Source organism: Eschrichtius robustus, chromosome 9 (genome assembly GCF_028021215.1).
Source record: "Eschrichtius robustus isolate mEscRob2 chromosome 9, mEscRob2.pri, whole genome shotgun sequence".
Lineage (NCBI taxonomy): Eukaryota > Metazoa > Chordata > Mammalia > Artiodactyla > Eschrichtiidae > Eschrichtius > Eschrichtius robustus.
The window spans coordinates 42841176-42857575 of NC_090832.1; the positions used below are offsets into that span (position 1 = coordinate 42841176).

At 41.7% G+C, this 16400-nt stretch overlaps 1 protein-coding gene across 2 annotated transcripts in view; it reads left to right on the forward strand.

The window, feature by feature from the left end:
• Nucleotides 1-15703, forward strand: part of MCM9 (minichromosome maintenance 9 homologous recombination repair factor) — an 84967-nt gene extending 69264 nt beyond the window's left edge. The window contains exons 9-13 of one of the 2 annotated variants that reach the window (XM_068551143.1): nucleotides 5469-5671; nucleotides 6297-6500; nucleotides 7605-7687; nucleotides 8178-8323; nucleotides 13945-15703. In XM_068551143.1, the coding sequence (XP_068407244.1) occupies nucleotides 5469-5671; nucleotides 6297-6500; nucleotides 7605-7687; nucleotides 8178-8323; nucleotides 13945-15418 (2110 nt within the window). In that variant the 3' untranslated portion in view covers nucleotides 15419-15703. The remainder of the gene's footprint in view (nucleotides 1-5468; nucleotides 5672-6296; nucleotides 6501-7604; nucleotides 7688-8177; nucleotides 8324-13944) is intronic. The other variant, XM_068551144.1, reaches the window with a different exon arrangement.
• The last annotated feature ends 697 nt before the right edge of the window (nucleotides 15704-16400 follow it).

Genomic DNA, 16400 nt, shown 5'->3' on the forward strand with positions numbered 1-16400 from the left:
TTCCTAATGACTAAAGACATTGAGCATCTTTTCATATGTTTATTGGCCATTTGTATACCTTCTTTGGAGAAATGTCTATTCCAATCCTTTGCCCATTTTTAACTGGGTTATTTATCATTTTATTGTTGAGTTCTAAGAGTTCTTTGTATGTTCTGAATATAAGTCCTTTATCAGATATATGATGTGCAAATAATAATTTCTTCCATTCTGTGTGTGGGTTTTTTCACCTCCTTGATGGCATCCTTTGAAGCATAAAAGTTGCAAATTTTGATACCGTTCATTTTACCTATTTTGTCTTTTTTTTACTTGTGCTTTTGGTGTCGTATGTGCAAAAGGTTGTTTTTACAACTTGAAAGCAATTGTCAATGAAAAAAATTAACCAATAGTCGATCTAAGAAAGAAATGGAAAATTTTATTTGAGCCAACCTGAGGTTATAACCTGGGTGACAGTCTTTCAGGAAGCTCTGAGGACTGTTCTGAGGTCAAAGCACAGTTATGTAAGTTTTTGAGATGAAGGGTTATATGTCAAATGATGATTATTGACAGTTTACACAATCCAGCTCTACACGTACAAAGTGAGTTGTGGGTCATGGGTCATCAGGGCCCCTTACAAGATTAAGAAGGAAGGTCATCTCCTAAGGAGGTCTGGTTAATGCAGATACACAATACACAGTAAAGGGGAGGGAGGAGGCCCAAATAGGCAGAGAAGAATTTTATGTTTAAATTTTCTTGTCTTGCCATAAAGTATGAATTTTATTGCATCACAACAAAGGCTTCTTCAGACTGAGTTTGTGGTTTCTTTGGCAGTGCAGATCCCATAGTAATTGAGGTCTCTGATCCCTTTGCTTCTAGTCAGCTGCATATGCCAGTGTCCAGAATTCCTTTCTTGACATATTTCTCAAGCTCAGTTTGTTGGGTTTTGGGGATTTTTTTCTTCTTTGTCTTGGGCTACTATAACAAAATACTGTCGACTGATTGGCTTAAACAACAGACATTTATTTCTCATAGTTCCAGAGGCTGGGGAGTCCAAGGTCAAGGTGCTGGCGGATTCGATTCCTAGTGAGGACCCACTTCCTTGCTCTTAACCAGCTGCATTCTCGCTGTGTGCTCACATGGCCTCCCCTCCATGTGCGACCCGGAGGAGAGAGCTCTTGTCTCTCATCCTCTTCTTTCAGGATGTGAATCCCATTATGAGGGCTGTGCACTCATAACCCCATCTAAACCTGGTTACCTTCCTGAGCTCCCCAACTCATAATATCACCACTTTGGGTGTTAGGGCTTCAAAATAGGAATTTTCGGGGGACACAAACATTCAGTTCAGAACGCTCTCCATTCCATTTTTTAAAATTGTGGTTAAAAACAAAAAACAAAACACGTAAAAATTTCCATCCTAATTATTTCTAAGTATACAGTTCAGTAGTGTTAAGTACATTCACATTGTTATGTAACCAATCTTCAGAACTCTTCTTCTTGCAAAACTGAAACTCTACACCCATTAAACAACAACTCCCCATTTTACCCTCTCCCTAGTCCCTGGCAACCACCATTTTACTTTCTGTTTCTATGAATGTGACTACTCTAGAAACCCCATATAAATGGTATTATATGGTATTTGTCTTTTGTGACTGACTTAATTCCCGTACCATAATGTTCTCAAAGTTCATCCATGTTGTATTTTGTGGCAGGATTTCCTTTCTTTCAGGCTGAATAACATTTCATTGTGTGAGTGTGTGTATTGTTTATCCATTTATTCATCCATGGGCACTTGTACTGCTTCCTCCTCTTGGCTGTTGTGCATAGCTGCTGTGAACACGGGTGGGCCTTTGTTCCATTTTTCTTCAACTTAATGATGGCTACCCTAAGGCCATCTAAGCTGAAGGCTTCACTCTTAATCTGGGTCACTTTATACTACTGAGAAAACTGACTGGGCCTTTGTCGTTCAAAGCCTGTTTCAGTCTTTCCCCTTACTGTCTGGGGTCTAGAGGCAACTGTCTTTTCCAGCCCTTCAAAGCCTCAAATTCCGGAGCTGTCTATTCTCTTTCGTTACTCCTTGAAAAGTGGTCACTTCTCTCCTGTGCTCATCTCGTCCTGCTGTGTTTTGCCAGAGGGAGTTTTTCTGGCTTGAGTCACAGTCTGATGTGGGTGGAGGGTGAGGTGCTGCTCTCCACACAGCCCCTCAGGTGGCTGTCTGACTCCAGGGCCTTATCCTCGTCTGTACCAGCAAAGAGAGAGAGAGGCGGGGAGGGTTGCACAGGAAGGCTTTTAGGAGCCTGGCCTGGAAGTAGCATATGTTCTCCTACCCCCATTCCATTGGCAAGACTTGTTATTACAGCTCTCCTTAACTGGAAAGGAGGAGGGGAAATTTAATCTTGCTCTGTCCCCAGGGAGAAAGGAAAACAAGGTTTGGTGAACACAGAGCAGCCACTGCCACAGGCTTAGAGCTAAATTTGGAAGTGCCAGCCTATAGGTAGTGATTAAACCCATGAGCAAAGATGGGGATCACCGGTAAAGATGTAAAGAGAGTAATGGGGGACCATCACAAAAATAAGGGCACTATCCGGAGGGCCTGTCATGGTAAAAATAATTTATGTAACTTAACTTTACGATGTTTAGAAAAAGTACTCCCATGTATATAGGAAGTTTTAAACATGTGGATTAAAAATGGAAAAGTAGCTTTTTCAGAAACTGGAATGTTTTCACTCCTTGAAGTTAATGCAGAAAACAAAATATATTAGCGTGATTATTTTATGACTGATGAAGCCTGAGAGTATAAAATGACTCTGAATTTTAGAAATACTGTACTAAGTAAAGATGCATTTTTGTTTATCACTTATTCAGTACTTGTTTATTGAGCATCTAATATGTGACAGACAGTGTGAGCATTATAACAGTAAGTCACAGGTCCTCAAGGGGGTTCAAATTAAGTAGGAAAAAAATAAGGCAAGGAAATGAATACCTAAAACATGAGGCAGAATCTTCAAGACCACAGGAAGTGTTTAAAATGTGACACCACCAGGGTGGCAGTCTGGAGATGAAAGAGCATTGGTTTTGGAGTTAAGCAGATCTGGGTTTGAATCACAGCTCTGTGGCTCTCCACGTAACCTTGGGGAAGTTATTAACATCTTGGGACTTCTAGTTTCCTTATTTCCAAGTTGGTGATAATAATAGCTACCTTTCAGGTTGTTGTGAAGATTAGGGGTGATATGTATACATAAAGCCTAACACAGTGCTTGGTATTACAAATATGGTAGTTATCTTCTTATTACTGAGGAAGGTAGAACTTGTATTGGATTGGGAAAATGACCCTTACCTTCCACTAATTCATGAGTTCCTCATTCAGTAGTATTTAGCGAAGCATTACTGTACACACAGTACTTAGGGTTAGACTGTGTGAGCATCTTTGTTCGCTAAAGCCCCATTCAGTTTGTAATGCGGTCACGTTTGTACACAGGTCTGCAGCCACCAGGTTTATATGCTGTTTATATGCTGTCTTCCCCTCTTTCAAGTGATCGAGACCACTCTGTCCCTTCTGACGCCGTCCCCATCCTCCTCTTTGCTACTGGCAACTGCCTGACTTCCTATCCCACACAGTCTCCTCTTCTCCTGCCCACCGCTCTACCTTCATTGCTTGAATTTCCACAAGCTGCCCCTCAGGAAACCTGTTTTCTTCACGTATAAATCTTCCTTAGCCCCCTTCCCTAAGCTTCTCCTTTCATTTTTTCCCCCAGTTACCTCAGGAATAACTCACCACCCTTTTTCTATCTTGGCTTGCTCATTTTCCTTCTCACGTCATGGATATCGTTAAGATTCTATGTCTTACACGTATCCAGGCATCTCCGCAGAAGTCTCTCTTTGCGGACACTAACGCTGACGCTGCCGCCAGCTTCTGCTGCACACGTCCTGTCTGGCCGGCGCTGTGCTGAGCCTCCTCATCCTCCAGCAGTTCTGTTGTAAACTAACTGAAGGCCGGGACCAGCTATATACCCTTCTCAATTCTCAGTACAGTCCTTTGCATACAGGAAATGGCTTGTAAATAGCTCTTGATCAGAGAGAGGAAGAACAATCGATTTTACCTCTCAGAAAATAATTTTTGAGAAATTAATTCATATGCAGTTGTATTTTGTTTCATTGCCAGTATTGCAGCAATATTCCTTTTTTATGATAAATGCAAACAGCCTTGCTTCAGTATTGGATTAAACGTGCTTTTTGTGGGATTAGTTAGGGACCATTTATTACATTGGTTTTATGGCAAACTTGAATCTGGGTTCTAAACAGCTGCCTTTACAAAGTCATTTTGGTACATAAATGCTAAGATGTGGGCTCTCTGTTCAAAATTTTTCCCTATCAATAATTTTTTTAAAAAGAGGATTTAGTCTTCAGTGAAAGTGCCTTGTTTGTCTTTCTCTTCTGTGTCTTCTTGTGCCATTTACCACAAATAAAAATTCTCAAACTCTTTCAGTCTTCAGGCATGAGGTAATTGCTAGAGCCAGCTGGAAATAGATCAGGGATTAACAGACATAGCACATGTTTGCCGATGTCCCAGGGTTGTGACTGCTGAGAGAGGCAGACATGCTGCTGTAACTGAAAACAGTCATCACTAGAGAGCATACAACTGTACGGAGAAAGAATGCTATACTTGTTATTGTCAGTGAATGTGCCATATTATTTTGAGGGCTTGCCCATCATAAACAAGTTTAAAAACAACATCTTTATGTCACCTCCGTATCTATCCTGTCACTGCTCTGTGGAAGACTTGAGTGCCTCTTCCGGGGCCACTGCCCTTGTCTCTCCCATGTGTCCCGTCTGTGGTCCTCCCCCATCTGACCAGCCCTCCTCCACAGCCTTCCCTTCACTATTGCTCCTCAGAAACACTATGCTGATCAACCTTTCTTTTTCCTGATTTCTTCTTCTTTTATCCCTCCCTCCCTCCCTCCCTTTCCCTTCCGCCTGTTTCTTTCACTTTTAGAAAACCGAAACAAAGTAAGTGAACGCACAGAACAAGTCTAGATGTCATGAAAGGCCCAGTTCAAAAACTACTTTGTAATGTTTCTCTGAGTGTCTCTTCCATCCACATAGATGAATACACATCATCTTTATTTCCCCTGGGAAATTTATGTTTCTAGAACTTACCATATTCTGCCTTGTCTTACCGTTATAGCTAGTGGACTGCAAGCTCCTTAAGAGCAGTATCCATGTGTGGCTGAACTTTGTATACCTCTTCACACCCCTTAGCAGAGGGGTCTGCTCATAGTCAGGGCATAAGAAGTGTTTATTAAATACTTACTTCTCTTCAAGATAGGCTAGTGTAAATGTCCTTCATTTGAACTTGGTGTTTGTATCATTCACATTCTCTTTCACATGAGTGTAGATTTTCAAGGTGCAAGAGCAGTCCCTTTCTATTAACAAGTTTAATCTTGCTTTTCATTTGAATCTCAACAGTCAGTGAATTGTGCCTTCTCTTTTGGTAGCCTCGTGTGCAAGCTGAACACAAGGACCACCATCCTCGCAGCAACCAACCCCAAAGGCCAGTACGACCCCCATGAGTCTGTGTCAGTGAACATTGCCCTTGGCAGCCCACTCTTAAGTCGATTCGACCTGATCCTGGTTTTGCTTGATACCAAGAATGAAGACTGGGATCGTATAATTTCTGCCTTTATCTTAGAAAACAAAGGTACGTGGAGGCAAACAAATCATTCAAATTGACAAAGAGTAGACGTAACAAATGAAATTTTCCTTGAAGAAAATTAAATAAATATCCAAGGTACCGTACCTAATGGGCAGTAGAGAGAGGCTTAGATAGAAAGCAGTGAGACAAGTCAGTTAGTGAGCCCAGAATAATAAACAGAAGGAAAAGGGTCTTTCTCTGCTTGCCATTGATGAGATTAAAGTTGGTAAACGTGTCCTGTGTGGTGAAAGGGGGGAACCTTATGATATATAATTACCACGTGGTTCACCTCTTGCACACAAAAAAAATGGACTGAGTTTATGAAACAGAATTCTAAATGTGGGACTTCTGTCAAAAAATTAGGTTTACCAAGTACTATTTATTTCTGTATATGGCAGAACAGAATTATTCTGAATAATTTAAACCTCTGTAGGAAGCTTACCTTTATTAAGCTTAGAGCCTAAGACTGTTTATTATAGAACTATATGCAGAGACACATCTAGATTTCAATGGCCACAAAACCTGAAGGTTATCTTTTTAAAAGTGAGTACAAGAACTTTAGCAAAACCCTTAATATGAGATGTTTGCCTGTTCTTAGAAATTACTGACCCAATACCTGATATATATACAGGTTATCCAAGCAAATCAGAGAAGCTCTGGAGCATGGAGAAGATGAAAACCTATTTCTGCCTCATTAGGAATCTGCAGCCCACACTGTCTGATGAGGGTAATCAAGTTCTCCTCCGGTACTACCAGATGCAGAGGCAGAGCGATTCCCGGAACGCTGCCCGGACAACCATCCGCCTGCTGGAAAGCTTGATACGATTAGCAGAAGGTTTATTTCCTTCAGCAGATAATACTTTTATTGGGTATCCAATGTGAGCAAGGCATGGGGCTTGGCACCATGAATTCAGAGATGAGTGAGGATGATCTCTGAGGTGCTTGCTCATAGTCACTTAAAAAGTAAAAACTCGGAGCTATGAAACCACTCTTCTGGGGACGGATTATAGATGTTGAGTGGAACGAAGCGTTGTTAAGAAAGAGGAATCTTTGTGACATCTCAGAACCTCCCATAACTTAAGACATCATTCATTTAGAAAGTCTTATTTACGGATGTTTTGTTTCTCGATGGCTTCTATTAGCATTTGGGGTGGAATACTCCCTTACTGGGAAATGTTTCCTATATAGCATCCTGGGTTATTTCTCACCAGTTGCCACTCACAGCCCACCACTAACACAATAATGCTGAATTAACAGTGCCATGCTCTATCCCATCCCTAAGGTATGAGACTTACGTGCATACTTGCAGCTAATATGCGTCTCCAGACTTTTTTTTTTTTTTTTTAATACTGGCTTTTACATTTAGCCCTTATTAAACAATCCTAAATTTTTTTCACATGAGCTGACTGTATCATATGATGATATAATATAGGCTTACCAAAAAGTTCTATAAAACAAAAGTGCCTCACTTTTTCAAGGATTTATAACTAATATTAAGGCAAGAAATACCCAAGATTCAGGCTTGCAAATTTGGCAGTTTTGAAAAGCTCACAGATAAAGAGATGTACCAGAGATGAGAAATGAATATTAATTTTAATTTTGTATGATTTATAATAGATTAGAAAGTAAGGATTGAAAGTTACTGAATATTAAATATATGCCACATAGCACCTTTCTTTGCTGGAGCCCAGAGTACCTTTTCATGTAAATACACAGAATTGCCATGGGCTGTGCAGAAGGATTAGGCCCATTATTAGAGAAACAAACTTAAAGCTAGTTGAAGTTAGACTTATGTGCTTGTTCTAGTAAAATTTATTTGTTGTTAGTAGCTCATTTATAAAATACAGTTTTGGAATGGGGGGATCAAGGAGAGTGTTACATTTATCACCTCAAAAATTCATAAAAATAATTCTTCATACTTTCAAATGCACCTTATTAGCTCATGCTCGCCTGATGTTCCGTGACACGGTGACTCTGGAAGATGCTATTACAGTGGTGTCAGTAATGGAGTCCTCCATGCAGGTAAGGATATTTTGTACCTAATATTTGAACCCTAGTTATAAGCATTGTTTAAAAAAGACAATTTATAGCCTATCAGGAGTTATAAAACTGATCCTATTCTAGACCTAGTAATTCCTGGAAATATATCCAAAGGAAACTATTTAAAAGAAGGGGAAAAAATTGTCATAGAAACAGTCTCTGCATCAGTAGCATTGCTTTACCCACTGGTATAAACCAGTGGGTCTCAATCCTTTTTCTCCTCAACACGCCTGGGAGATGCTTATCGTCCCACTAGAGACAGTGTGGCTTCCCAGAGCAATGCACGCCACCAGGAATTGAGGGAGAGGACCACTGAAATTTGAAAAAGGCTCCCAGGTGATTCTGATACCGTGATGGGGGTGTAGAGGGCTGGTCTTAGCCATCTGGGATCAGTGGTCCCTAGTGTGTACTTCCTGTATGCAGGCTAGCCTGGTGACTCTCGCTGGTATTTTCCATTTTCTCACCCTTTCAGGGAGGTGCACTGCTAGGAGGTGTGAATGCACTCCACACATCCTTTCCTGATAACCCTCTGGAGCAGTACCAGAAGCAGTGTGAACTTATTCTGGAAAAGCTGGAGCTGCACAGCCTCTTAAGTGAAGAGCTAAGAAGACTTGAAAGGTGAGAAAAGAAAACCAAGAAAAGCATATAATGGAAAATGCTTGTTTGGCATTTAGTGAAATGAAAGAAGTATAAAGTAAGTGGAAAATCTGTCTGTACTCTCAGTAGGGGATTTCAGTTATCTAGTACTGTATAATCTACTACCTCAAAGCTCAGTAGCTTAAAAACAAAACAACAACAACAAAAAACCCACCACAACTCTTTAGTGCTCACTTTTCTGGGAGTCAGAAAGTCAGAAGCGCTCCGTGGGGATGGCTTATCTCCATTCCACATAGTGCCAGCTGGGGTCACTCATACACCTGCATTTATTTAGCTGGGAGCTCAACTGGAATTGGAACATCCAAGATAGCTTCCATCACGTGGTGCCTTCACAGGGGTGGCTTAAATGACCGGGGGCTAGCTGGGCTCTCTCTACTGTAAGGTAGTAAGAATTCTGAGATGGTAGCTTAGGACTCAAGTAGCTTAGCAAAAGTGGAAGCTGCAGGCCTCTTATGGGCTGGGCCAGAGCTGACTCAGCATCACTTCTACCACATTTTGTAGGTGAGAGCAAGTCACAAGGTCAACCCACATGCAAGGTAAAGGGAAATGGACACCACCTCTTGATGGGAGAAGTGGCATAGACATATAGGAATGAGGGAATTGATGGCTGCCTCTTTGGAGACCACCTTCCACAGCTGCATTTCCTTGGCTTACTGGTTTGGTGAGCCTCATGGAGAACACTGACTGGTCCTTTACTATATGTAATAAACTGGGTCCTGATTATATGAGAAGCACCAAGGTGTGCCACCTACAGTTTACACCCAATATGACACACAGTTTCCATCAAGAAACCTTGGTGAATGGGCTGTATCCTGTTTACTGCCACCACTTTTTCTTCTTCTCTTTCTTTGGCTCAGTATAAGAAGTAGAGCAGTGCGATCCAGAGAGGTGGCTGGGACTGCTGTTGAGGAAGAGGAAGTTGGCCTCTAAAGCAGTGATCTATCCCATCCTGGGCCAGACCCAGACAGAAAATATTTTATAACTTGGCTGTATCGTTTTTCATCACCAGGAGAGGACATGTGCAATGGCCTTTACATAAAGAATCTTAGTGCTTATTAATATTTTAATTATTTTCTTATTGTTTGTAAAGCTTTCTTCCAAGCATAATAAATATTTGATCATTAGTCATTATATAACTCTGGTAGAAGAAAATCGCAGGAAGAGACCCAGACTGCTTTCAGGCCAGCCTGTGCTGGAACACTGGGAAGGTTACGGAAGTAGAGATAGAAGTACTGACTCTCACCCAGGAAAGGCCTTCCTGGTCCATTAGCAGCAGCACTGACTTTCCCTTCAGCATCATGATTTCCTTCCTTACATGCCCAGATCCATGACTTTTAAAAATTTACAATTTAACACTCAGACTAAAAAAACTCCCCAGTGAGAATGAGGTATTTTATGTTAAAGAAGGAACTGTTCTTCTTTTTTTTAAATAAATTTATTTATTTATTTTTTGGCTGCATTGGGTCTTCGTTGCTGCGTGCAGGCTTTTCTCTGGTTGTGGCGATCAGGGGCTACTCTTCATTGTGGTGCACAGGCTTCTCATCGCGGTGGCTTCTCTTGTTGCGGAGCATGGGCTCTAGGCACATGGGCTTCAGTAGTTGTGGCACGCGGGCTCAGTAGTTGTGGCTCTCGGTCTCTAGAGCGCAGGCTCAGTAGTTGTGGCGCACGGGCTTAGTTGCTCCACGGCATGTGGGATCTTCCCGGACCAGGGCTCAAACCCGTGTCCCCTTCAATGGGAGGTGGATTCTTAATCTCTGTGCCACCAGAGAAGTCCCGACAGTTATTTTAAATATTCTGTTTTAGTATCAGGACTCAGCACAGTGCCTCACATGGAATACTGAATAAATGACTGATTTTATGGCCTTATTCACACTGGGATTTTGCCACCAGGGAAGCCCATGAAGGAACTGTTTTTCATCCTACAGGGGAACAACTCAGGAATGACAACAGCAGTGTTTCAAAACTCCCCTTTCTAGTGACTTGTTAAAATGTGGACATGTGGGAAGGAACGTGTCACACACATTACCTAAAGAGTTTTTGTCTGAACTTTCACGTTTGCATGCACCCTAAATACGTGAGCTTCTAAAAAGCCTGACTTTGAGTCTGTGCCTGTGAAGCAGGAGTGAGGAATGGCAAGTGTGTCCATCGGGCCTCTTCCTCCTTCGTGTGAGTGGGTTAATGACTGACCTGAATCTGGTTACCGGTGTTGATCTCAAAGCTGGGGGCTGGTGAATGGAGGGCATGTGGGAGCAGAGCAGCTGCACAGGGAGAATTTGGGAGCACGCTGGGATTACTGACTGTTTAAGGAAAACCTTGAGAATTCTTTTCCTGGCGTTTCTCTCCTACTTGCTCACTCTCTTCATCCAGCAGTGTTCTTGTTCTGTTTATAAAACCTCAGCACAGCCTTTTGGGGAAGTGTGGGGACTGGTTTTGTCCCACTGATACCCAGGTGCCAGCCTGCAGTAAACTTGCACTTTGTCTAAAATCAGACTCTTCTTTTTTTTTGGTCTCCTGGCTTTTTCACGATCCAGAGCATGGTGTTAAGATCAAAGCTCTTCCTCTGGTTCTTTTTTAGTTTGATGTAGCTGATCCTTTTCAGGCCTGTCCTGGGTTTGGCTTTGCTTTTGGAAAGGATGCTCATTTTGAGTGACCAGAAACTGGTCATTTTGACTACCCTAAACTGACATGCTGGATTCAGGAAAGAAGGAATGTGAGGCTCAGAAGCAGTGTTGTGTGATAGAAAAATAGCAATTGGACTTACCAAATTCAAAATGACCCTCCTGGAGGGAAAGAAGGAAAACAAAAAAAGAGTAGGTGATGGTCTAAAAAACAGACCTTAAAATGGCCTTTAAAATGTTTTTTTTCTTCTGGTATTTCTCTGTAATGCAAGGGCATGTTCCGGAGCTGATCCTCACAGCAGCAAAGCCAGGTGCCCCGCAAAGGAAGTGAATTACCTCCAAGACACACTCTAAAGCTAAGCTTAGCAAGAGGGAAAACCCCCAGTAGCACGTGGGTTTATCCCCTTGGGAAAGAGTTTTCTATTTCTTTTTTTTAATTTATTTTTTTATTTTTCACACACACACACTGTATTTTATTTTTACAAGAGATAAATAGACTGACACCAAGCATTGTACATGGATGACCACAACAAAAGCAACAATGATTGCAATTACCAAACATGAAACACACTCATACTATGTCATAATATTGACATTCAGTCCAGTAATCCTCCACTGTAACAGCTCCTTTACTTTGCAGTGAAAATTGATTTGTATATTCTTTGCCTCTGAGTCCTTGTGGAAGAGTTTTCTATTTCTTAAGGAGAGCACGTGTTAATAATAAAGCTGTTTGTATTTTTATCACTTTTCTTTGGGAAAATGCTTTACTAGTGACAGCCAGCCTCAAATGGTGGCTGTTCTACCCATCTCAAAATGACCGAGCAATCCCACTACTGGGCATATACCCTGAGAAAACCATAATTCAAAGAGTCATGTACCACAGTGTTCACTGCAGCTCTATTTACAATAGCCAGGACATGGAAGCAACCTAAGTGTCCAACGACGGATGAATGGATAAAGAAGATGTGGCACATATATACAATGGAATATTACTCAGCCATAAAGAGAAACGAAATTGAGTTATTTGTAGTGAGGTGGATGGACCTAGAGTTTGTCATACAGAGTGAATTAAGTCAGAAAGAGAAAAACAAATACCGTATGCTAACACATATATATGGAATCCAAAAAAAAAAAAAAAATGGTCATGAAGAACCTAAGGGCAGGACAGGAATAAAGATGCAGATGTAGAGAATGGACTTGAGGACACTGGGAGGGGGAAGGGTAAGCTGAGACGAAGTGAGAGAGTGGCATGGACATATATACAGTACCAAATGTAAAATAGATAGCTAGTGGGAAGCAGCCGCATAGCACAGGGAGATCAGCTCGGTGCTTTGTGACCATGTAGAGGGGTGGGATAGGGAGGGTGGGAGGGAGATGCAAGAGGGAGGAGATATGGGGGTATATGTATATGTATAGCTGATTCACTTTGTTATAAAGCAGAAACTAACACACCATTGTAAAGCAATTATACTCCAATAAAGATGTTAAAAAAACAAAAACAGCGTGCAAAGATGTCTTAGGAGGTATAGTAAAATGCAGAATTTAAACAGTGGAGAAATTAATTTCCCACATCAGAATCAGACTAAGATAGTAGGGCTAAATTATTCTACCCTTAAAATTCCCATAAATTTTTAAAGTTATAGAGTGTTAACAATTATGAGTATCCCTGACCTCAATTTGATACTGAAAGTGTACTGGATAGTAGTAATTTTGAAAGGTATTTGGGGTTTTTTTTTGTTTTTGTTTGTTTTTGCTTTTGTCTGGCTGTGACTACAGTGAACCTAGATTTTCCTGTATTGATGTTCCCAAGTCTACCAGTGACTATAGCCCAAAATAATTTTCAGGTATTTTTTTTTCCCAATTGTAAGCAATAATGCATTTTCTTTATAGAGTATTTTGAAAGTAACAATAATAAATTAATAAGGAAAAAATCAGACATAATCTTATTTCCCAGAGACAGCTATCATTAACATGTTAATGTATTTAAATATATTTAAGTTTAAAATCCATTTAATTTTAACGTATTTTCTTCTGTTCCTTTTTCTATGATTACTCATGACCTTTAGAATAATTTACTCATCTGCTTTTTGGTGTAGTTTCTGTTTGGATTTAGTGCATGGAAGCAGAGTCATATCGCCCCTTATACTGAGAATGCATTTCTAGGTTGTTAGGAAGGGCTTTCTAAGGGACCTCCTTTTGAGAAGCCACAATCCCTGTTAGAAATTGGTCCTCTGGCATTATTCCAGTTTAAAACGAATATCACAAGATGAGCTTCACCTTCTGGGCAGGTCAGTAGGTTTCAACTCTGTATCAGTCTAATGGAGAGTGGCTGCCCAGAGCACATGCTGCAACGTGGCTGGGCTATGCAGGGAAGAGGTCACAGCTGCCTGGAGGAGGTCTGCCATGCAGGTGGCTGCCGGAGGGGCGGGGGCCACAGCGCGGAGGAGTCACAGTCTGTTTACTCCTGAGGAAGGTGATTTTTCAGATGCACGAAAATTCAGTACCTCAGTTAAGTCAAGAGTTGTGAGGAGCTCGTAAACTATAGTCTTTCACTTTGGTTCAGATCTGCAGACTGGCTACCAAACAACTCGAGCCACTTCTCTTGGTCCGTAATCAGCGACTCTGCACATAGCCACCCGTCTGTCTTGTAGGAGAACATTTAACACGAGAGAGAAGACTGAGCATTCTAAAATGAATGAAATGGACTTTCAGAGAGATCTGAAAATATGTACACAAACCTGCTACTTCATTTTCTTTATTTTACTACCATTTTAGGTCAAATTAGAATGATTATCAGAACACTTGAATTCTATCCTGATGAACGTATAATTTCCTCCTGCTGCTCTAAGGGACTGTATGTGGTATCAACCCGGAATTATATTGGACTTAAAGCCTTAGATGGCATCTCAGAGAATAAAGAAATGAAAAGATTAAAGCAGTACACATTTTCCTTATCTTCTACAGGTTACAGAATCAGAGTGTGTGTCAACACCAGCCACGGGCAATGGAAGCAGAGACGACTTCAGGGTCCCTGAGAGATGATCCAGGGGAAGAATCAAAGCTCAGACCATCAGCTCAGCAGGAAGTGAACTGTAGCACACATCTGTCCTCTACTGGAGGCAGGCCCGGGGGAAGCCCACTTCTCAATCCCCCATCCCATCTGGGGCCCGATAGACTGACAAGTAGAAGGCATTCAGCTGAGCACAGAAATAGCCAAGATGACAGTTTGGACTGGTTTGACTCCATAGCAACTCATCCGATGGAACCTAAAAACACTGTTCCTGTGTCTCCTAGTCCCAAAACAAGTGGGGGGGAAATGGCTTTGAAAATCTCCCACAACAAATCTCAGGGTAAGGAAAAAAGGGAGCCAGGCCAAGGGAGCAAATTGGAAACTGGACCGCTTCCAACACCAGCAGAGACAGAAGCTCCATTGAGGCCAGACAGCCTTGAGGGTGAAAAGGCAAAAAAGGCAGCAATGGTTTCTGAAGCAGCAGTATCTGCTGATGAGCCAGACTCAGTACTGATCCATCACGTCCCCAGGAAACTGCACAAGCTGCGCAAGGAGAGGGCCCAGGAGTTGTGCAGGAAACCCGCCAGGCCGCCCTCGCAGCCCACAAGCCCTCCTCATCCTCGGCCTACTCCTGTACAGAGCCCAGAGAGAGTGCTTGGAACTCCCAAAAGAAAGAGACAGAAATCCCTTGCTCGGGTGCAAGAGCCCCACCTTGAAAGTGTTGAGAGTCCGGGTCCCCCTGTGGCCAAACTGGCAAAATTTACTTTCAAACAGAAGTCAAAACTGACCCACTCTCCTGAAGATTGCAGCCATGTGTCTCTTGGCACAAGTAAAACAGCAGTTCAGAGTCCTGAAATTCCCCAACGTAGAGCAAGAGGAAAAGCAGCTCTGCCTGGGAAGGGTCCAGAAAAGCTGGCCTCTACCTCAGAAATCAGAAGCCCAGCTCAGCTGCAAGATAAGACAAAGGAGGTGTCACGGCAGCCACCGGACAAAGATGGACCAAGAGAGAAGAGGGAACGTGCCCCTGCAAAGGGAGCTGTCCAGCCTGAATTAGAGCTTGGGAGCAACAGTGGGCGTTTCCATCTTGCTTCTGAAAAAGACAGAAAGGAAGAGGTTTTGTGCCATAGTAAAAGTGGCAAGGTTCATGCTTGCACTTTAGCAAGATTGGCAGACTTCTCCTTTACTTCCCCCTCTGAATCCAAATCAGAATCCCTTCCTCCTCCTGAAAGTAAGAACCCGGGTGAGGGAGGCTCCAGCCCTCTTCTTGTGACCGCAGCTACAGTGCTTGGCAGGAAAAGGAAAACTTTTCAGCTGGGGGGATCCACCGAGAGACTGAGTCTTTCCAAAACATCTCTCTTTACTTTACCGGAACTAGACGATGAACCATTAGATTTTGATTGGGATGAAGAAATGAGAAAAAAGCCATAGTCATGAAAAGCTTTCTGGTCAAGTTTCACCCTCGTCCACTCAAGCCAGCACCTACAGGGTATCAACATGGTGTTTATGGATATATAGAAGTATTGACCATATTGGGCGCCATTCTGAACACCAGCCCCCCCATCAGGTTTTATAAATTCAGGTTTATCTTAATGACTTGAAAAGCTGTACACACAATCAATGAAGGTCAGTGTGATACCAGCACTTGAATCTAATTGAATCTAATTAATTAACAATTGTGCTTGATTTTGCAAACAGAGTACTTATATTCCCAAAGATGTTTCTGTTTGTTTTGTTTGGGTTTGGTTTGGTTTTTTTTAGGGGGTAGGTTTTCCTGAGATCCCTTCATTCACTCAGGAGCAAATGCCAGGAAGGTAACACTCACAATGCTAACAAGTCAGATGAACTCTTTTTCTGTTTGTTTTTTTCCTTTGTTGTTTTTTTTTTTTTCACCCACCCAAGATGTGCTGAGTGTGGTAAATATTTATTGATTTGCCAAAATCATGTGATTTTTTTCTAATTTTTTTGTATCTATTCTCATGTGTCAGATTAAATATGACTGAAGCTTTTGTTTCTTTGAGAGGTCTTCTCACAGTTCCATGATAGTCATAGAGATCTGGCCACTGGTCAAATAGTAGCTTTCTTGGGGTATTGACCTTTTGAATTTTCCTTTCTTTCTTGAGCCAACAGTTTGTGCTTCAGATTCTTTTTTATGTCTTGGGGACTTACCTTCAATACAATTTAAATCCTACAGTTGGAAGAAGAGAGTGTGCAGTAGTTTCAGTCATATATCATGGCATCCATCCAAGTGGTTAACATGGAAACATGATTCCTACTAAGTTACGATTCATTTGTCTTTAAAACCAAGCAATAACTGTGTTTGGTAGGAAAAGACCACTCAAGCTTTGTCTTTCTTAAATGCTTTTAGAGTAACTTCTTCTTTTAGATTCTAGCAAGGGTCGTTAGGATTTCA